The 23,284-nt window shown below is 43.6% G+C and overlaps 2 protein-coding genes across 16 annotated transcripts in view; one reads left to right on the forward strand and one right to left on the reverse strand.

The window, feature by feature from the left end:
* LOC122870221 (Fc receptor-like protein 5) overlaps positions 1-23,284 on the forward strand; it is a 337,942-nt gene that overhangs the window by 184,129 nt on the left and 130,529 nt on the right. The gene's annotated exons all lie outside the window — the stretch shown is intronic.
* Positions 1,181-23,284, reverse strand: part of LOC122870097 — a 387,819-nt gene continuing 365,715 nt past the window's right edge. For 5 of the 15 annotated variants that reach the window (XM_044183852.1, XM_044183862.1, XM_044183851.1 and 2 more), the window contains 8 exons: positions 9,509-9,850; positions 8,888-9,217; positions 8,675-8,779; positions 7,391-7,711; positions 4,926-5,258; positions 4,276-4,596; positions 3,595-3,945; positions 1,181-3,523 (listed from right to left, as the gene is read on the reverse strand). In XM_044183852.1, the coding sequence (XP_044039787.1) occupies positions 3,477-3,523; positions 3,595-3,945; positions 4,276-4,596; positions 4,926-5,258; positions 7,391-7,711; positions 8,675-8,779; positions 8,888-9,217; positions 9,509-9,850 (2,150 nt within the window). In that variant the 3' untranslated portion in view covers positions 1,181-3,476. Of the gene's footprint in view, positions 3,524-3,594; positions 3,946-4,275; positions 4,597-4,925; positions 5,259-7,390; positions 7,712-8,674; positions 8,780-8,887; positions 9,218-9,508; positions 9,851-14,860; positions 15,206-15,635; positions 15,831-17,017; positions 17,210-23,284 lie in introns of those variants that run through there. The other 10 variants (XM_044183865.1, XM_044183855.1, XM_044183853.1 and 7 more) reach the window with 6 other exon arrangements.

Consider the following 23,284-nt stretch of genomic DNA (forward strand, 5'->3'; position numbering starts at 1 on the left):
TGGGACTCAGTGGCAATCGACCTATTCTGTCATTTAGGTATGAGGACGTGTTGAGTTTTTTAATTTGGACAAAAACATATTTAACTAGTACCCGCTCTAAAAGTCGACTGTAACAACCGACCAGTGTGATGTGTGTAGAGGTATGTTTGGTTATTCTGTAGCAGTCGGGTGTTGTTTTCAGGTGATTTAATGAAGGTAAACACATTTCATTCAGGAGAGACTAAATTAGAGTGAATAAACATTATAATAAACTTTAGTTGTTAAAGATTTTAAAAGGCAGTGTAAAACTGCCACCGCCTTTGTTAACCCGGTTTGGTCTGGTGTCAGAGGCAAGAGAATATTCACCACACAGGCATATGGTATGAAAATATATAGCTTTCATTGAAAATAATTAAAAACCACAAGATAGGCACAGGTGGACACCCTGCGACCCTACAACTCACAGCACTGCAAGTGAATTAGGGTAAACTTTGCACACACCACGGGAAAACCACTGCACACAGTGTCAAACGCACAGTAACCACTACACACAGTATCACATGCTACAGACAGTATCACAAGGTATCTTAATCAATCAATAAGGACCACTCCAAACTGTAGGCAGGTCAGAACCATTTCTACCAATAGGGGGAAGCAGAGGGCCTCCTTAGCCACCAGGGCTGAATGAGCCCCTGCAGAGTGTCAAATTAATAAGATCTATTTTAAAGATAAATCACATATAGAACAAGACAGAAAAAGTTGTAACAACACAATATATTAAATATTAAGTGTTTAAGATGATAAGACCCCGCCGTGGGGCGTGAAAATGGAGTCTCCCGTAGAACCAGGAAGCTCCCACTAAAACACCTGCTGTAGCCGGGGCGTCCAGACAGCGGACAACCTGCTTGAGGCGACGTGAGGTGATGAGTGGACAGCCCCGTGGTCTGCACCTGCAGGAGGAGGACCTGCTGCTCTTCAATGACCTCCATGACGTCTCTGCCTACGACACCTTCCGTCTGTCTCTCTCTCTCTATCACACACACATACTATTTCTGGTTTGGATGTTCTTGAATTTTGTAAAATAAATCTTGTTCTTATTCAACTTGAACTTGTATTTTTGCTTTATTTCTAGAACGATATAAGGTAATAGGCTATCACAAGACAAAAACTTAAAAAGCAATAATGGACATTTTACATGGAATGAGTTAAGATTCTTTACTTTAATCTGACACTGCACAAAATATAATACTGCATACAAATCAATGTTGTTGCTAATCATTGACATATGTGGTAATCCCCCTCCCCCCCCCAGTTTGCAGTAAGTACATGGAAAAGAATTCATTTCTTGTGTCATTATGCAAACAAAGTGGCAATTAAAGGGTTAAAATCCTGAAAACGAATGAATATTTAATAGTTCTGATCAGGACTGATGTTGGTTAAAAAACTGTACTCAGAACAGAAAAGTCTTCAGCCTTGATTTAAAAGAACAGACGCAGACATTTTTGTGATCTAAGGCGCTGAGAGTAACTAAGGGTGGCATAAGGGTTAATGCATTTCTGCCATTTATATATCTGAAAATGACTAACAAAGGCATGGGCAGAAAATAAGTGCAGACCATAGGCAGAAGTTGCTTGCAAGCAGAAGCGAAAGGTACGGCCTTGCAATGATCAGGAGAGCAGCTTACTGTAGTTTCTGGGCCTCCGCATGTCACAGTTTTAAGAGAAACTATTTAAAAGATACTCCACCCAAAACACTGCTCGCTTGTACTAACTAAGACCAGATGCATATCTTGCACACTTGCCAGGACGAAAACATGCAACTTGTAGTCCAGAAGGTCCAGTTCACTAAATGCAGGAATACACAGCATGCATGTAGTATAGTTCTCATGATTACATGACAATTAGTTTTGGGGGGTGAATTGTGATTCTCAATGTGTTTTTTAGTATGTTATCTAAGTGATGTAGCTGTGAATGTCTCACATGTCTTATCTGGATATGAACTGTTACACTGAATGACACTTTAGTGGGGTGGTTTTCTTTTAATCATGTTAAAAACGTCTAACAGCCGTTATTTTTAGCTTAAAAATAATAAAATCACACGCTAAAATCTTGTTCTTATTCAACTTGAACTTGTACTTTTTCTTTATTTCTAGAATGATATAAGGTAATAGGCAATCACAAGACAAAAACTTAAAAAGCAATATTGGACATTTTACATTTTACATAATCCCCACGGACCCTTCCTCAGCGGTCGCTGCTATTTCTGTGACACTTAGAGGAACCATAGTCCTTCATTTAACCTGTTCAGTACCACTTCCTTTCATCCAATCATTCTCTGTGCTGACGTTTTCTGCCCACATCGTGTGAGGGATGTAACTCTGGAGAGTCAGGTGTTAGACACGTCTGTGTGAAAACACGTCTAACACTAACTGTGTCCCTGTAATTCACTTTGTACACACGACAATGAGCCCGGCTAACTTGTTCAAATGTGTTAGGACCGTGGCTGTAAAAGACATTTGGTGTTTCAGACTCACACAGGAGGACCACAATCCTGCCAAACTCTTTTGGAGCTTTAGCAGAGAAATGTGTAACATTACAAGGACATTTACTCAAGTACTGAACTTCAGTACAAATTTGAGGTACTTGTACTTTACTTGAGTATTTTCTTTTCATACCACTTCCTGCTTCTCAGAGGGAAATATTGGACTTTTTATCTGACGGCTTTAGTTACTTTACAGATTAAGATGTTTACACACAAAACATCATAAGAGTTTATAAAATATGTTTTGTTATAAATTAAACTCCCCAACAGTTTATCCAAGCACAGCTGAAACGATGAATCAATTAGTCGACTGACAGAAAATTAATCTGCAGCTGTTTTGATGTTTGAAGTCATTTTTCCTGTAAAACACTTCCTGGTTCCAGCTTCTCAGATGTGCAGATTTGCTGCTTTTCCTTTGAATTAAGGAAGTTTCTCGTACAATAAGGAAGTAATAGCCAGCTAACTCACGCTTTAGATGTCATACATGCAACAGCATCTGTTATTATGGCAATACACTGAATATCTATATGCATCGGTACGCCTATACGCACAGCAAGTCAGTTAGTAAAATATAATGAATACATGTCCAAGTGTTCTTTGTGTCTCAGGTATTTCCTTTCTGTCTCTGAGAGGACGGGGTGACAGCAGACACACATGCTCTCTGAGGGTTGAAGCTGGAACACATCATAATAGGTTAATACATAATATCAGGTAACATTATACATATGTTTAAGGTTAAGAAATCACTGAAAATATTCTTTGAAAACAATCACTAATGACACTGTGTCCCAAAATGTAACAGTTCCTGTTGGTTCAGTCGGAGGAGTCAGTGTGAAGAAGAAGCTGACAAAGCGTCCAACGGTCTTCATCCGTCCTCCATCAGCTGCTTCACCTCCATTTTCTCTCTGATCCAAAGTCAGATCGGATCAATAATCAAAGATCCACCGACAGACCGATCAAACAGATTGCTCAGCCAGCAGAAGAGCGTCTTCTGTTCGTCTCTCTGCAGAGGAGACAGAGGACAGTCAGACAGAGACAAACACAGAGACCTCATACTGACCTTTGACCTCTCACCTGTGTCTTCATAGTGACCTTTGACCCGGAGCTTCACTTGTTTCCTCATCAGTATGTCTCCCTCCCTGCTGTAGATTCTGCAGGTGTAGGTGTCTCCGTCTCTGTCTGTGGGGTATTTCAGGGTCAGACTGAGGTCTCCAGCTCTCAGCAGGTCTTCCTTCATCTCTGTTCGGCCTCTGTAAACCTGGTCCTGTTCTTTAGGCTGGTCAGAGTCTTTCTGATACACGTGGACCATCCTGTCACAACTGTCCCTCCACTTCACTGTGACGTCCTCAGGCAGGTCAGCTGTGGTCTTGAAGGGCAGCAGGACAGACTCCACCCCTGAATCCACCTCCACCTCCACCTGACAGACTGAGAGGACAACAGACACAACATCAGCTGTACAGACGGCAGCAGGAAGTGAAATCCGTCCCCTTGTTCCATCTGACAGAGACAGTGTTGTCTTTGCTGTCTGTCCAATCAGCAGCACAGCTGACTGTTTATTAAATCACTGAGTATTAATGTCAAATGGACTCAGTCAAATCTTTATCAGCTGTCTCTGAGACACAGTTACAGTCTAATTATTGGACTTCACTAAAACTTATGACAGAAAGTGAATATTAATAATATCATTATTGTTATTATATGAATCTAATAGACAGCTCTGACCTCTGACCTCTGACCTGTATCTACAGCACTGACCTCTGACCCGGAGCTCCACCTGTTTCTTCCTCAGTATGTCTCTCTTCCTGCTGTAGACGGTGCAGGTGTAGGTGTTACTGTCTCTGCCTGTGGGGGATTTCAGGGTCAGACTGAGGTCTCCAGCTCTCAGCAGCTTCATCTCTGTTCGGCCTCTGTAAACCTGGTCCTGTTCTTTAGGCTGGTCAGAGTCTTTCTGATACACGTGGACCTTCCTGTCACAACTGTCCCTCCACTTTACTTCAGTGTCCTCAGGCAGGTCACCTGTGGTTTTGAAGGGCAGCAGGACAGACTCCACCCCTGAATCCACCTCCACCTGGTAGACTGAGAGGACAACAGACACAACATCAGCTGTACAGACGGCAGCAGGAAGTGAAATCCGTCCCCTTGTCCCATCTGACAGAGACAGTGTTGTCTTTGCTGTCTGTCCAATCAGCAGTACAACTGACTGTTTATTAAATCACTGAGTATTAATGTCAAATGGACTCAGTCAAATCTTTATCAGCTGTCTCTGAGACACAGTTACAGTCTAATTATTGGACTTCACTAAACTTATGACAGAAAGTGAATATTAATAACATCATTATTGTTATTATAGGAATCTAATAGACAGCTCTGACCTCTGACCTCTGACCTGTATCTACAGCACTGACCTTTGACCCGGAGCTCCACCTGTTTCCTCATCAGTATGTCTCCCTCCCTGCTGTAGACTCTGCAGGTGTAGGTGTTTCTGTCTCTGCCTGTGGGGTATTTCAGGGTCAGACTGAGGTCTCCAGTTCTCAGCAGGTCTTCCTTCATCTCTGTTCGGTCTCTGTACACCTGGTCCTGTTCTCCAGACCGGTCAGAGTCTTTCTGATACACGTGGACCGTCCTGTTGCCTCCGTCCATCCACTCCACTGTGACGTCCTCAGGCAGGTCAGCTGTGGTGTTGAAGGGCAGCAGGACAGACTCCACCCCCTCCTTCACCTCCACCTCCACCTGACAGACTGAGAGGACAACAGACACAACATCAGCTGTACAGACGGCAGCAGCAGTTTGGAATAAGTGAATTCTTCCAAAGCTGCAGAGAAACCTGAAGGCCAGAACCAGATCAGAGCAGCAGGTCACAGCGGACAGAAATACAGGAAGTCACAGCAGGTGTTTCTGATGGCGCTCAGGTGTTTTTGTCCACGTGGTGCTTCACAGTAATGTCTCATGTCAGAGCTGAACGGCTGCATGTTGCTTTGCTTTGTCACTTTTACATTTCTGACTTCAGATGAAACGTTTGTTTTCATCTCTGTTCTGTAAATGAATCTCAGCTCCACACAGCATTTCAGACACATGTTCATCATCCATCCAAAACATGTCTCACTGTTTCCGTGGCAACGTCACTGACTCCACAGGATTCGCTCTGGTCATTTCTACATTTCTGTCAGAGCTGATCTTTTTCAGCTGGACTCTGTTATTATCTAGTATTGACGAGTGTTTCTCATGAGGAGTCTTTCTATTGATCCCACTGAACAGGATGTCTGTGTGAAACACTGACTGAACATCACGTGAATCCAGTCATGAAACCCCTTATTTTCATCTATGGATGCCTTAGATGAAAATGATTTGCATCAAATCATTCTAAGGATCCTTAGGATACTGTAAGGGAAACGTTTTCCACTTTCCTCAGAAAATGTCAAGGGACCCTTAAAGCTGAAACATTTTGTGGGAAATATGACAATTGCTGATGTTATTGTGATTGAAGACAGTTTATATACTAAAACACTTCAGGTTCAGGTCCTGAGTCCCACCTGGTGTTGGTTCAGATACTGAAACGCTTTGTTCAGGTTCAGGAAAGATGGTGGTTTTGGTTCAATACTTACAAAGTCTCGTGCTTCAAGTCAACGTTGACTTTTTCAGTATTGAACCATAAAGACCTCCATCTTTCCTGAACCTGAACCTGAACCTGAACCTGGAGCTGGGAGGCTCCAGACTCCAGCAGAAAACCTGCTGGATCAGGATCTAGTTTCCAGGAGCAGATATTGTAGGAAACTCCTGAAACATGTTAGTTGGTGTTGAAGTGGAAACCTTCACTTTGTCTGATCTGCATCCAGTTTTGTTCAAGAGAACATTAGTGAACGTTTCCAGGTGGAGCCGAAGCTTCGAGCAGAGCTTCACCAACTGTTTCTGACAGTTTTTCCATCCACAGTCATCTCTGTGTTAGCATGGGAGCCAATCACTGAGCAGCATTATTAATGAGCCTCCGATGATCAAAGTGATTAAAGGTGGACACGCAGTTGGAGGAGGTGGAGCTGCTCCTGTGAGCTCCTTAAAGACAAGGAAGAGAAATTCACTAATATGATGTTGAAAGAAGTTGTAAACTTCACTAGTGAGGATTTATTATCTTTCACTTCTTCTCGAAATTCATCTGATCAAAGCTGCTGTTTCTGTCGTCAATATTTCTGCGTTGCTTCTGTTTCCTCTACAAACGTCTTCAACATGTGAAGAACTGATCGTCAGTCTTTCATTGATGCTGCATTTCTTTGTTCTAAGTGACGAACACATTTGGTGTTTCTTTCAGCTGCTTCCTTCCACATTCAGATCAATACTGTCCAACTCTGATTGGAAATCAATAACTTTCTTTTGTCTTTGCTGTCTGTACAATCAGCAGCACAGCTGACTGTTTATTAAATCACTGAGTATTAATGTCAAATGGACTCAGTCAAATCTTTATCAGCTGTCTCTGAGACACAGTTACAGTCTAATTATTGGACTTCACTAAAACTTATGACAGAAAGTGAATATTAATAATATCATTATTGTTATTATATGAATCTAATAGACAGCACTGACCTTTGACCCGGAGCTCCACCTGTTTCTTCAACAGGATCCTTCCCTCCCTGCTGTAGACGGTGCAGGTGTAGGTGTTACTGTCTGTGTCTGTGGGGATTTCAGGGTCAGACTGAGGTCTCCAGTTCTCAGCAGGTCTTCCTTCATCTCTGTTCGGCCTCTGTAAAGACTGAACTGTTCTCCAGACCGGTCAGAGTCTTTCTGATACACGTGGACCATCCTGTAGTATCTGTCCGTCCACTTCACTTCCGTGTCCTCAGGCAGGCCAGCTGTTGTCTTGAAGGGCAGCAGGAGCACTGACCTCTGACCCGGAGCTCCACTTTTTTCTCCATCAGGATCCTTCCCTCCCTGCTGTAGGCGGTGCAGGTGTAGGTGTCTGTGTCTGTGGGGGATTTCAGGGTCAGACTGAAGTCTCCAGTTCTCAGCAGGTCTTCCTTCATCTCTGTTCGGTCTCTGTACACCTGGTCCTGTTCTCCAGACCGGTCAGAGTCTTTCTGATACACGTGGACCGTCCTGTTGTCTCCGTCCCTCCACTCCACTGTGACGTCTTTAGGCAGGCGAACTGTTGTCTTGCAGGGCAGCAGGACAGACTCCACCCCTGAATCCACCTCCACCTGACAGACTGAGAGGACAACAGACACAACATCAGCTGTACAGACGGCAGCAGGAAGTGAAATCTGTCCCCTTGTTCCATCTGACAGAGACAGTGTTGTCTTTGCTGTCTGTCCAATCAGCAGCACAACTGACTGTTTATTAAATCGCTGAGTATTAATGTCAAATGGACTCAGTCAAATCTTTATCAGCTGTCTCTGAGACACAGTTACAGTCTAATTATTGGACTTCACTAAAACTTATGACAGAAAGTGAATATTAATAATATCATTATTGTTATTATAGGAATCAAACTGGTTAGGGGTGAAACAGGTGAGAAGGATGAGTGAGCAGAGAAAAACCCAGACCTGCTGGGGGGTCCAGGGGTCTGCCCCCCCGGAGATTTACTTTTTAAACAAGATACTACTTTCTCTAATAACCCCAGACCTCGCTGTTTCAGATCACTGCAATATAAAGCTACACAAGAGGTCGAGTTAGCAGAAACAGAATTTATCCTCTCAGTGCGGCCCAGTTACTTCCAGCTCGCTGCTGCAGATCCTTCCTTTATAATATATCAGCATGAGCACATGTTAATGACAGCAGCTGTGAGATCTGATAGTTCAGATACAGTTAGAGACGACAGAAGGTCTCCAGGCAGAAACACACTCAGTGTTTCACATGTTTGTTATGTTTCGTAAGTTAGACAACAGAGTGAGATAATTTATCATCAGCCATGTTTCACACACACATCAGCACAGAAACAATGAATAACCAATGTTTCTCAGCAGCATTCGACCAGATGACTGAGCACAACTCACGGAGGAACATTTACTAAAGCTGCTGCACAGGACTGTCAGGGCTGCAACACTTAAGCTGCAGGAGTTTTAAAATCCTGACCTGCATCACGCACATCAGGAGAAATTCAACAGATGACAAGACAAGGGTAAAGATGATAACCATTGGCATGATGGGTAATGTAGTAGTAGTGACATACCTGACATGAAATAGTGCCGAAAATGTACCAAAAGACCAGCAACCAGACCAACAGCCAGGAGAACCAGGAGAACCAGGAGAACTTTGGACCAGTATGGAAATCGTTCTGTAGGAAACAAAGAACATCAGGAACATGACCTCTGACCTCTGACCTGTATCTACAGCTCTGACCTCTGACCTGTATCTACAGTAGGTGTTAGGGTTTGTTGCTGACCTTTGACCTTCAGCTGTATGTTTCTCACTCTCAGTTGTCCTCCTAGCGTTCTGGCGGTGCAGGTGTAGGTGCCGCTGTCAGAGAGGCGGAGTTTTGTCAGTTTGAGGCTGAGGTCTCCGGTTCCCAGAGCGTCAGGCATCATGGATGTTCGGCCGCTGTAAAGCTGGTTTTGATATGTAAGTTCATCACCTTCCTGCTGACGCTGGTGGACGGTTGGAGGATAGAGATCGTCGCGGCTCCACACCACTGTGGGGTCCTTCATCTCAACAGTCTGAAACTCACAGGGCAGCAGGACAAACTCCCCCCCCTCATACAGCTCCACCTGGTGGACTGAGAGAACAAAGCACAACATCAGCTGTACAGACAGCAGCAAGAACTCTGATGGTAACAGAACCTCACTGTGAGGTCACACAGACAGAGAGGTTCAGTCACAGCAGCCTTATTTCATGTCTTATGTCTTCATGCCCCATCTGGGCCGCTTTGTTTCCATCTTAAAGAGATGATGTTGAGGTGTTGAATGACTGTAACAAAGTGAATATCCTCTGCAGTGTGTGCAGCCTGTAAACTACAGCACTGATCTGTGACCTGTATCTACAGTAGGTGTTAGGGTTTGTTGCTGACCTTTGACCTTCAGCTGTATGTTTCCCACTCTCCGCTGTCCTCCTAGCCCTCTGGCGGTGCAGGTGTAGGTGCCGCTATCAGAGAGGCGGAGTTTTGTCAGATTGAGGCTGAGGTCTCCGGTTTTCAGAGCGTCAGGCATCATGGATGTTCGGCCGCTGTAAAGCTGGTTTTGATGTGTAAGTTCATCACCTTCCTGCTGACGCTGGTGGACGGTTGGAGGATCGAGATCGCCACGGCTCCACACCACTGTGGGGTCCTTCATCTCAAAAGTCTGAAACTCACAGGGCAGCAGGACAAACTCCTCCCCCTCATACAGCTCCACAGCTGAGGCATGCTGGAAAACTGTGAGGTCACACAGACAGAGAGGTTCAGTCACAGCAGCCTTATTTCATGTCTTATTCCTCCTGGGCCCTCAGGTGACCCAGAAACCAACCTGGTCCTGTTTGTGATTGGACGCTGCAGCTGCTCTGAAACCACATCAGCACAGTTTAATAGCAATAAGAGCTGACAAATAACAGAACCGACTCAGCGGTCATGGTACTCTCACTGTTTACAGTGACTCTGTTTTCTGATTCAACATGGTGTTGAAATGAGTGTGTTAACTGTCTGAACTCCACTTTCCTTCCACCGCTCCATCACGTCTTCAGTGGGAGCCACTGATACTCAGGGAAAAGACAGGACTGATGGACATGTGGAGACACTTTATACAGATGAGACAGACTGAGTGTTTTTCACAGAATCAAAGCTTTGGTTTGCACCATCTGGGCCGCTTTGTTTCCATCTTAAAGAGATGATGTTTGCTGTAAACGGAGCTGCATGGAGCCCAACATTTACATCCACATGTGATGCTGCTGTCAGCAAAGGATTATTATCACTATTGGTAATATAACAAAAAAGACATATAATCCTGAAGAACTGAGGACAGTCTTCTACATTCATGAGGATTTAAAGAAACACTGAAAATATGCTGCCTTTAATACATTCATCATGTGAAGGGAGACTGTCCACTCATTAATCGATCGCAGATGGCGCCGTTTATAATTTTATTATCAGACCTGCTAAATTTCAGGCGCACTAGTGCAATGAAAAAGATGTTTGTCTGTTGTAATTTACTGCGCACACAGGCCCAGAGTTACCATGGTTACGGGGACGCTCTGTCTGTCGCTCTGAAACTTTTCCAGTTTTTAGGTTAGTAAACTATGCAAAATCATCAAACATGTACCTCAGCGCTGAAATCTAGTAGCTAATATAACATTATTTTACAGTTTTGGTTAACATTATACAGGGTTGCCAACATCTCTCTCAAATCTGTCTCTCCAATGAGTTGACAAAAGGCCATACACACACACACACACACACACACACACACACACACACACACACACACACACACAGCAGACATTAAATGCACGTCAGTAGCATGTAAGGGGGCTAGAGGGAGGAGTTCAGAGGCCTGATAGCTGAGGGAAACAGCTGAACTATTTGTTTGGATTTGTCACATTTTTCTTATTGATTATGTTTCACACATAACAGCTTCACAAACAGCTGAGAACTCTTTCCTCTCTTCTCTTCTAGGCTGGCTTTCTAGATGCATAAAATCTAGTTTGTTTGTTTTCTGGATCTGCTGTCTTTGCACAAAGTGTTTCTCTCCTACATTTACTTTTCATACAGTAGCTACTTGCCAAGCCTCCAGATTCTCAGAGTCCCAGTGCCTGCCCCCAACAACAAAAGGCTTCACAGGAATTTAAGTCTACCGTTTTCTCTCGTACTGTTCCACAGCACGCACTGACGTTAGTGTCCACTACTACGTTGGGATGTTCTGCGGACGCCGTAGCTGTCCCTCTAACGTCTCTGCTGCCTATTAATCGGTCGCCCATTATAAAGGACATTTAATTGACTGAATGTAGCCAAAGACACACTGCACACATGAAAAGCAAAATATACAATCGTTTTATGTATTAAAAATGTCTAAAATTCATGAATTCATGCTGAAGCTAGCCAGCTACAGCTGGTTCCCAGGGCGTTACGAATGATAGCTAGCTACCATCAATGAATAACGTCCGCCTAACGTTAGCTTCCTAACATTAAGTTAACATTTTGATAACCCTAGCAGTGGTTAAGATTAAAACTCTAATTAGCCCTAAGGCACTAGCGTTTCATTTAACACAATTTTCACAAATTAAGTCATGTGGGGCCAGTGTGCATCACGTGACGGACACGGAAGTTGTAATTCCACGGTTTGGCGCTATGTCAAATTTGCTTCAAAGTCCAGCGCACTAGCACTAGCTCAAAAAGTAGCTAAAAGTCACCAGATGACATCATACGCCCATGTGCATGTTGCTGATGTCATCACGCAGTGAGGGAGAGATCACCTTAATTTAAGACATAAAAACGTAGATAGAGATATCTTTGGCCAAATAATCACAAAAAGGGACAAGATCAAACAAATAAATATTTACAAAATCCAAAACTATTTACATATTTACAACCTGTAGTAACGTCTTAATCCAGAGAGAAAGAGAGACACTGCTGGAAGATGAGCTGCAGCAGCAGCAGCATGAATTACAATATAACATATTTGAATAAGTTGCTAAATTTGTCGCTTTTTAGAAGTAAAGTCACTAAATGTAGTGACAAAGTCACGACACGGCTCACAGACACACCGGAGGCTGTGGTTTCGGATTTCACCCATCTCTAAACCACTCTGACTCACCACATACACAATCACTGTAAGACGTAAAGTTCGCCGTTATAGTGCCACCGTTTGGCCAAATTCGACACTGCACTCCCTCAGCCGCTAGGTGTGAAATCGATCGGATGAACGCTTTTCGACAGACAGACGGACAGAGAGATTCCTTGCTTTATAGTTAGACTAGTCAGACTATTGCTGCTTCCAAGCATAAAAAAGCCAGTTCAGACTTATAGAATGAAATACAGTTTAATCACTCATTTTAATTAAGATTCGTATTACTTTTAAAATGAAATTGAATCTTTTAGCGCAACTAAATTTAAAGGCTCAGTAAACGCTGACGTTCAGTGTACAGTCCTTAATGCAACAAGCCACTAACTAACTAATATAAACTAATTTAGATTTTTTGTGGGTATTGTTGCGGTTCAAAGTAAAATTCAATGAGCTGATAAACTCCGTGATGTTGACAGGTTTTCAGTGTAGTGAGTCCCCGGGACCCGCAGGTGCTCATTGAGTGGGTCCCCAAGAAAATGTGTGGGTTTTTTGACGAACTGTAGTGTTAAACTGGTGGCTATATGGTTAGAATGATGGTTATTCATGTATGTTGACAATGTATCTGAAAATTAAATAATTAAATCCCAAATCTGCAAACACACTGCAGACACACAGCAGCTGACAGAAAGGGGAGGTCATATCATACAGAGAAATGTGAGCTTTTTCTGGCTGAGTAAATGTTAAAAACAGCAACAACAAGTTTCATCAGGAGTCAAACACCACCGAGCACATCATGTTTCATTAGTGAAGTAGTTTAAGAACACGCACACAAAGGGCAACATTTACTGCATACTGCCTTAGAAACTGAGTGCAATTAGCTGATAATTAGCCTGATCAGCCAGCGTCAGTAATCAATACAAACACACATTATTAGACTGTAAACCAGGCTGTTCAACTGGCGGCCCGCGGGCCACATCCGGCCCAGCAGCAGCCTCCGAGCGGCCCAGCATACATGAATCTGATGCGAGACAAAATAAACTACATATCCAGTGTATGGAAGTGAGCCATCTCACTTCCTGCTCATCTCTGCTGAGAGCTGCACATGCTCAGTACCGATCGAGCAGGACGTTTACGGATGTAGCGCCGCCGCTGATCACATCTTTCACACATCAACGCTTCCTCATGTGAGCTCCGACCAGCTGAGCAGCTTTTCAACACATCTGGCTGTCGACAGTCACAAGCAGGAAGTGCTCTGCTGAAAATGGGTCTGTCAACCCTGAACCGTCAGTTTAACGCTGCCTGGACCTGCAAGTGTTTGTTCATTTTACCGCCATCTCCAAACGCCAGTTTTTTACTACATTCATTTGCATTTCTTTAGAATGTGTCATTACCAAAAACTAAAAAAAGGTTTAAAGAGGCTGCTGAAGATGTCTGGCCCATCTACATTCCCTGGTTTTAAAATCTGGCCCAGCTGAAGCTGTAATTGAACAGCCCTGATGTAAACCATTAATCAAACCAATAACTAACCGCAGTCAACGTCAGACAACCGTATCATACTTTAGCAGTTACCTAGTGTCTCTGTGGTGGTGACAAAGCATTAATAAATATAGGTTACATACAGTACTAGCAGTTAAACTAAAGCTCCCTGCGCGCTCCGGGGAAAATATTACGCAAAACTCCCTTTAAGAAATCTGACATTAACAATTCCTTACGTGTCCGCAAAAGCACCACGAGCTAAAAGGAGTCATATGTTGACAGTCTTCTTGTCAATTTGGCATCAATATAATCCATAAACTGTATTTCCATACTTACATACTTTCCGTATTTCACATTTTGTGCCTCAACTCGCTACCGGTCTTGATTGTTTAGATGCGCTATTTTAGTGGGAGAAGGCCGTGGGAATGAGAGGCGAACAGTTTCAGAAATGAAGATTTCTCACTACAATATGTGCTGGTTGGTGGATCAGATACACGCCGAATTAAACACAGACTCATAACACTGTTAATTCATTGGAGGAGTTTTTTCGGTCGTTACCAAAGTAACTGCCCGTTTGCTGCTTCCCGTTTGGTGCTGGAGAGATACAGTATATATGCAGACAGTAAGAAACAGGTTTTTGAATTTGTTGTTCACAGTGTAACATTATCAGGGGGAAAGTATGGTGCGTCCCGTGAACGTGTAAACAGTGAGTTCACTGCGTCCTTTCGGATTTTAACGCGTCAGAGACGCAGGACACAACATCACATACAGAGATTCCTCCTATATAGTTAGATGATGATCCAAACAGACGTAAGAAAAAGAACAACTGGAGAAACAAAACCCATTAATATGGTCTTTTGTCATTTTGCACGATCAATACATATTTTTGACTTTACGAAGACTCAGAATGTCTCATCAACATGGTTCTTATATTCCTGCGACACTGACACTGTCCTCTCCATTCATATACACATATTTACTGTGTGCTGAACACTGAGAGACAGGTAGAAACATCACAATGATTTCAGATTACACACGTTTTTAATACAAACTGCCCCAGAACATGTATTGTACCACAGTGACATGCCAGATAATGATATTGTTATTACTGAGCAGCCCGACCTGTTCTGATAATAACATATGACAAGCTAAGACGTCTCTCTACAAACTCACCTGAGTCTCTACAAACTCACCTGAGTCTTCAACCTTCAGCTTGACGGAGTACCTGGATCTCTTCTTCTGTCCATTGCTGTCAGCTGAAATCCAACACACATATGTTCCAGAGTCTCTGGTGGTGACGCTCTTCAGGACAACAGAAGCGTTTCCGTCCTTCATCTCTGGATCTCTCAGCTCCACTCGACCGCGGAAAGATGGAAGCTGGTAGTTTTCATATGGGTGGCCGTCTCTGACTAAGAAGACATATAGATCTGACCCCAGGTCAGTTCTGCTCCACTCCAACAGTGAGATGGAGACATCTCTGGGACCCCGACACTGAAGAGTGACGTCCTCTCCAGACGTCACTTTCACCTCCTGTGGGTCTGAATAAAGACAAAGAAAAGCAGGAATCAAAAGTCTGGACCCTGAGTTTATCTGCTGTGGAGGCGGTTTGGAGACGTTTCTACAGAGTATCTGTGGTGAGATCAGCTGTGTGAACTAAACTCTCAGTAATTTGAACTACTGTTTGTTTGAGACACACGTTTCTTTATATGTGAACTTTATTATTTTATCTTCCTCTTGACCTGAAAGAGGACTATAATCATTATTTATTTCTTTTTTTTAATCAGAAATATGAACTAGATCATTTTAAAATGTTCTTTATCTGAAGCAGTGTTGGCGTCAGTAAAATCAGCAGCGTCTCTTTAAAATGTTCCAGTGTCTCAGTGAGACTCTGGTCTTCAGTAACTGCTTCCTAATGATCCAGTTTCACTTTCACTGTGTCTTTATTCAGATACTCTTTTCTCTCCTCACTCATCTGCTGCCAGTTCAGTTTAGATCATTCATGGAGGTTTGCGGTGATGCCAGAGGCTTCAGAGCGGACGGCTGGTTCAGGAACAGTGACGTTCTCTCAGTGTGCAGATTCAATGTAAATCATGCCCCTCCCCTCCGACCCCTTCTCTCCACGCCAAAACCGTGACAGAAAGTTGAGAATGAAAACCAGTGACACTGAAAAGAAACGACAGCATAAAAGAAAAACTGCCATTGAAAAAAGACAAACTGAAAAACACATCAGAAAGGAAAACATTTGCTTTATGCTTTTCATATAGTCACAGTATGTGAAAACGAAACCTGGATTATTTCATGTGATGTGAGATAATAAATAAATAAAAACTTAAAAAGGACTTATCAAGAGATAAAAACACATTAGCACTACAGGTTTGAGATGCAGCAGCTAACAGACTGGAGCGTCCCTCATGTCCACTATGAAAACAATCATAATCTCAGGTGTTGTAAAGGAAGCAGCATCAAGTTATCAAAGTAGCTGAGCCGACAGATGGTGACTTCTTAAAACATCTGCAACTTAAATCTCTTTCAAACCGACGGTGAGCTTCCAAAGGTTTAATGGTAGAATCTAAAAACAGAGCGTACATTTGAATCTGAGGTCTCTGTCTGTGTGTCTGCAGGACAAAACTCCCAGAAACCAGAGAGAGTTTCTGCTCCGAACAGGAAGCCTCCGCTTCAAACTGCAGCCCTGTACAGTGATTCCTCACTGAACCTGAACTGTGTAAGCTGTCAGACATGCAGCATGATAATAAACACTTCAGGAGTCAAAACCTGCATCTAAGAGTATGAAATCAGACTGGTGCCATTTTAAACAGCAGATTAAACCTCCACACGTGGAAGTCAAAGCTAATCACTGAGTTAAAGAGAAGAAAAACATGTTGAAACAAGGATTCACTGAGAAAAGCCTGTTTTTATTTCACACAACAAACATGTGATACCATTTCCGTAATTTTTTTTCACCATGCCGCCAGAGTGAGAGTCGTTTCCGGTATCTGTGTCACGTGGGTTTCGCCACGGCCCCGCCCGTTTAAGAGACTAACGGTCCTGAGTGCATTGATCCATATTTCAGAGCCACATGTCTCCCCAACACTCTGACACTAACAGGACATTTTCCAGAATCAGGACAAACTTAACTTTGTCTGTCTCAGCAACAAACTCTCGCGAGATCTGGCAACATATCTGATCTCTGTTGGTGCTGAACCGTCGGCCTGGTTCACCAAAGATGCTCAACAACGACACCGACCGCGCCCACAGTACACAGCTTGTTAAGACCCTTGAGGCAAATTTGTGATTTGATAAATAAAGTTGACTTGACTTTGTACACACACACACACACACACAGCGCTCACCTCCACAGACAGAACCCACAAACAAGATAATCCAACATGTGAGGAAAGTTGTGGATAACAAAGAAGTTGAAGTTTCCATCTGAGCTGCTGCTGTTTCCTCTCTGACTCCAGACTTTACTTTCGCTTCTCCTTCCCGCCACACTGCGCGCTGTTCACCGACTGCAGCTCTGCTGCCTTATATTACTGTTACAGAGGTTATTTATTTAAACCAATCAGCAGAGGGAGGGGTGCCATGTGATTTACTGTAACTGAGGGCGGCTGTGCTGCGTTTAGGTGGTGTCAGACATTTGACTACTAACTGAAAACAACGCTCCTGTCGAGAGATGCAGAACAAAACATGTGTGTAAGTGTTTGCAGACACACAGTGATCTGTATGTTTAGGGATGAACGTGAGGAGGGCGTATCTGAGGACTGAACATGTGCTAAAACATGTGATGATGTATTTAGATTACAGCATACAGAGTTACTAACAGTGCACCAGTACATTTGTAGGCACTGGGGAACAAGAAGTTATGGAATAAGGAGGAAACAGTTGGATCTTACAGAACTTCTACTGCAGTTATTATTGAACTCCTGGGCACCTTTTCTATTATTACAGGCTGCAGTGTTACCATAACACTGAGCAGATGTAGAGGGAGGATGGAGTGATGACTTCTGCATTTAATCTGACGTGATTTTATTTAAAAATGACTTTATTACCAACAGACAGGCGAACTACATCGTTCCTTTATCATTTTGCAGCACTTAAAAGAACAATGGGGAACATCTGTGCGTTTACTTGGGAACACAGGTGGGAACCCGAGATGTCTCTCGCTGGTGTTTTGGTGAAACCACGTGCGGACAGATCTGAAGTGGTTAAAATGTTGAAAGTCTTCTTTCTCCCTGGCAGTTGTGTTCGATCACATTGCAGCTCCTCAAGGTGCAACTTTACCTTTTGTCAGCGCTGCACGGCCTCCTTTCATCCCAGGAAATAAATGCAAATATAGCAAGATAAAGCACAAGGTATGAACCAAAACTATCCGCATGGACAAATAATAGCGAAGAGACATGCAACAATATTTTCGTTTTCATTCACTAAACTCTCTGAAGTGCCGTACCTGACATCACAGAGCTGTGCAATGACATCATAGAGCCATATGTGACATCACAGAGTCGAACGTGACATCACAGAGCCATATGTGACATCACAGAGCCAGTGAAGGGACATGAGACATTTAAGACATGATTGGACACTGAGTATATGTTATTTAGTTTTATTACAAAAACATCACAGAGCATCATTTAAAGAGCTTCCCTTCGGGGATCAATAAAGTATTTCTGATTCTTATTAATCAGTTTACATCAGCCATTTCTTCTTCTCTCCTGTCTTTCTCCTGTGCTGTCCATTTTTTCTCCACACTGCTTAGCCCCGCCCCCTGCCTCAGCAGCCCCGCCCCCTGCCTCAGCCCCCCTCCAGCTTGTGTTCAGACTGGTCTGCCACCTGGTGGTGTTCTGTCCATATTGCATCTCCACTGTCCTCATGGTGTCTTTATGTCGACGTAGGCCAACACTAGGTAACGTAGGTAACACTCTGAATCATTCACTGACCTTTCAACAACTTGAAAAGGAAAATATGTAAAAACTGTAGAGCTAAGAAATTGAGACTCTGGTCAGGTGTTATTTAACCCATATGTTTTCAAATCCAGAAATGGCCTGGGATTGATGTATTTAAATATCAGAAGGCTGTGTAATCAATCAAATTAGATCAGCTGACAATTTGCGTATCACAGACTGACCCGAAATCCTGGTTCTGACTGAAACCTGGCTTAAACAGAGTGTACACAGTTCTGAGGTTTCCCTGCATACAGTTACTATAACTTGTACAGAATAGATTCTAGTGCAGTTAATAAACCAGCAGACTTACTTGCTCGGTACAGTAACTCAGATGCTGGTTCTAGGTAACTTTAATCTAAACTGGTTAGCAAATGACTCAAATAGTCTACAAGAGATGTGTGACAATCTCGATCTGTCACAGCTAACTGATGAGCCGACCAGACCTGATCAACAGAGGAGTTGAAGGCAGCTTGGACAGGGCCAACGAACTGAATCTGTTCTTTAACAGATTCGACACACCGGCTCCTGGTCATCCCCCCTCTAACTCAGCTGCTGTCGGCCCTCAATCTCCTCTGAGTACTCTGCTCCCCCTCCCCATCAGGCTAACGGCCTCTCCAGACCGACGACTCCCCCTCCCCACCTGTAACTTCTGCTGTGTGCCTGACTGCTGACCAGGTGAGAGGACAGCTGATGAGGCTCCACTCAAACAAGGCTGCAGGCCCCGATGGCGTTAGCCCCGGGGTGCTAAAAGCCTGTGCCCCCCAGCTTTGTGGAGTCCTTCAACACGTCTTCAACCTGAGCCTGAGTCTTCAAAGGGTCCCCATTCTGTGGAAGACATCTTGCCTCGTTCCTGTGCCGAAGGCGCCACGTCCCAGTGGCTCCAAGGACTACAGACCGGTGGCACTGACCTCCCACATAATGAAGACCCTGGAGAGACTAGTGCTGGAACAGCTGCGGCCCATGGTCAGACCCCTCCTGGATCCCCTTCAGTTCGCCTACCAGCCCCGGCTGGGAGTTGAGGACGCCATCATCTACCTGCTTAACCGCATCCACACCCACCTGGACAAGCCGGCAAGCACGGTGAGGATCATGTTTTTTGACTTCTCGAGTGCTTTCAACACCATCCGGCCTGCCCTGCTGGGAGAGAAGCTGGCAGCGATGCAGGTGGATGCCCCCCTTGTGTCCTGGATCGTGGACTACCTGACTGGCAGACCACAGCATGTGTGGCTGCAGCACTGTGTGTCAGACAGCGTGGTCAGCAACACTGGGGCCCCTCAGGGGACTGTCCTCTCTCCCTTCCTCTTCACCATCTACACCACGGACTTCAGCCACCACACAGAGTCCTGCCACCTTCAGAAGTTTTCTGATGACTCTGCTGTGGTGGGATGTATCAGCGGTGGTGATGAGACTGAGTACAGGGCTGTGGTGGGTAACTTTGTTTCATGGTGCGAGCAGAACCATCTGCAGCTCAATGCGACAAAGTCAAAGGAGCTGATTGTGGATCTACGGAGGGCCAAGGCACCAGTGACCCCGGTTTCCATCCAGGGGGTCAGTGTGGACATTGTGGAGGACTACAAGTACCTGGGAGTATACTTAGATAACAAACTGGACTGGACCAAGAACACTCAGGCTGTTTACAGGAAGGGCCAGAGCCGCCTCTATTTTCTGAGGAGGCTGAGGTCCTTCAACATCTGCCGGACGATGCTGAAGATGTTTTATGAGTCTGTGGTGGCCAGTGCTATCCTGTATGCTGTTGCATGCTGGGGCAGCAGGCTGAGGGTAGCGGACGCTAACAGACTCAACAAACTGATCCGTAAGGCCAGTGACATTGTGGGGGTGGAGCTGGACTCTCTGGCGGTGGTGTCAGAGAGGAGGATGCTGGCCAAACTACACGCCATCTTGGACAGTGTCTCCCACCCGCTCCATGACGTGCTGGTCAAGCAAAGGAGCACCTTCAGCGGAAGACTCATCCCCCCACAATGCACCACAGAGCGCCACAGGAAGTCATTCCTGCCTATGGCCATCAAACTATTTAACTCCTCCCTCTAAGGATTAGTCTGTTTGACCCGAAGTCACTAAACTGGACATTGAGCATTACATCTCCGCCATAATTAATAATAATTGTGCAATATTCTGTTTACTACTCAAGTGCAATATTAGTTTTCCCTTGTTAGTTTTTCTTATTTATTGTTACGGATACTATATACCTCAATTACTCTCGACAGTACATGCACCTCCGCTTATTACTATTATTTATTACATAATTAGTGACATTGTATTTTATACTGTACTTCACCATCTACCAGTAAACCCACTTGGTACTCGACACTTAGTTTATCTTATAGTTATACCGACATGATACTTAATTTATTTTCTGACCTGTTTTATAGTGTTTATAGTGTATCATATCGTTTGCTAGTACTTTCTCCTGTGTGCGCTGACGTAAAGGCGAGCTACTGTAACAAAGAGTTTCCCTACGGGGATCAATAAAGTATTTCTGATTCTGATTCTGATAAAGGATCCTTCACAATCAACACTGATAGATTTGATTCTGTCCAATAGGAGGGACAAAATTACTGCTTCTGGAGTTTTTGGCCTTAATGACCCCTGTCCTCTAGCCTGCATCAGAAGTACTAAACTGGAAAACTGGAAACTGGAACTCAAGCTCCAGGATTCTTATTAAAAGAAACTTAAAAACCTTTAATGAACAGGCTTGACTCAGGGACCTTGCTGACAGTAATATACATCACACCTCCAAATACCAGATGCAGAAATGGCATTGGAATATTTCACAAATTCCATACTTGCTATCAATGATAAAATGCACCTTTTAAAAAGCTTAGGTTAAAAGATTGATCAAGCCCCTGGTTCTCCACAGAATTATCAATGCTGTTCAAGGCAAGGGACAAAGCCTGAGCTTTAGCGAGGCGAACTGGTGAAGCAGCCCGCTGGGCACTCAGAAATAAATGCACATCCTCTTTGAGAAAGGCCATAGCAAATGATCACAAAGAATTAATCTCTGATTCTTTAAGAAACCCGTAAAAATTCTGGTAAGCAGTAAATGTAAATAAAAACAAATCCTCTATATCTATTCCTGCTCATGTTACATTTAATGCCTGCCAAATAAATAAGACATGAGAGATTTGCCGTGCTTTCAACACACATTTTGCTGCTGCTGGAAATCAGCTTGATATGGTGTACTCAGGATCTGCTGTTATAGTGAGCCTCTGGCTCATGTGCCCTCCTCTCAGTTCACCCTACAGGCCTTCACCTCCTCTGTTGTTAAAGAGGCTCATCAAGCTATTGACTGTAGGGAAGCAACTAGTCTCTCCATTTCTACTGGAGTCATCCCTCAGGTCTGGAAATCTGCACATGTAGTCCCACTGCATGAGGGCGGTGATAAAAGTGATCTTAATAACTGTCGGCCAATTTCCAAACTGTCCTGTCTTGCTGAAGTCATTAATAATAAGAATAAGAAATTTGGTTAGTCCACACCAACCTGGTTTAAAGCTAAACACAGTACTGTCACTGCTATTACTTTGGTTATACATTATATTGTATCTGCTGTTGACAAAGGGAAATATTGTGCTTCCCTCTTTGTTGATTCAATAAAAGCATTTGACACTGTTGATCATGCTATGCTCCTACAGAGTCTATGAGATACTGGTTTGGATTATAAATCCTGTAAATGGTTTCAGGACTATCTGTCTCATAGACAGCAATGAGTGATTCTAAGGAAATGATTGTTCTATATTTCTACCAGTCAAAGGGGGTTCCACAAGGTTCAATGTTGGGTCCTGTCTTGTTCACAATTTATATTAACAGTGTTACATCCGCTATAACAAACTGTAATGCCCATCTTTATGCGGATTATACAGTTCTGTATTGCTTTGCTAACACTGCACACTCAGCCACTGAGATACTACAACAAGTCTTTGACAAATTGCAAGCTGCATTTTAATTTGAAATTAGTCCTGAATGCAAGCAAGACTAAATACATGGTATTTTCTAGAGCCAGAGATACTGTGGACAATAGTTTGCATATTATCACTATGAATGGAGTATCGAGAGTTTCAGAGTACAAATATCTTGGGATCTAGCTGGTTCAAGAAGTTACGTTTTAATTTCACATTGACACACCTGTCAGCAAGCTACGACAAAAAACTGGATATTTGTACAGAAACAGAGCTAATTTTCCAAATCAGTAGGAAGTGGGTAACTGAGTCCACCTTCTTGTCTGTCTTGAACTATGGTGATGTTATCTATAGACACGCCTCTGCCTCCACTCTTAAACTGTTAGATTCAGTTTATCACTCCGCCCTAAGATTTATTACCGGTGACAGTTATTCTGCTCATCATTGCGTCTTGTATGAAACGGCTGGGTGGGCATCTCTAACAGTAAGACGTGACAGCCACTGGTTTCTATTTATTTATAAAGCCTTTAATGGCAACTTGCCACATTACATCACTTCCTTATTAAACTGGTCCCACAGTCATTATCTGACTCCATCTAGTGGTCGAAGCTCGATGTCCCGCGTGCAAACACTCAATTTGGGAAAACTGCTTTTGGTTTTTGTGCTGAACACACTTGGAACATTTTACAACACACACTGAAGCTCAACACATTTGTGCCTATAGGTCAATTTAAAACCATGATTACAAACTACTCCGCAC

This window comes from Siniperca chuatsi, linkage group LG22, assembly GCF_020085105.1.
Source record: "Siniperca chuatsi isolate FFG_IHB_CAS linkage group LG22, ASM2008510v1, whole genome shotgun sequence".
NCBI lineage: Eukaryota > Metazoa > Chordata > Actinopteri > Centrarchiformes > Sinipercidae > Siniperca > Siniperca chuatsi.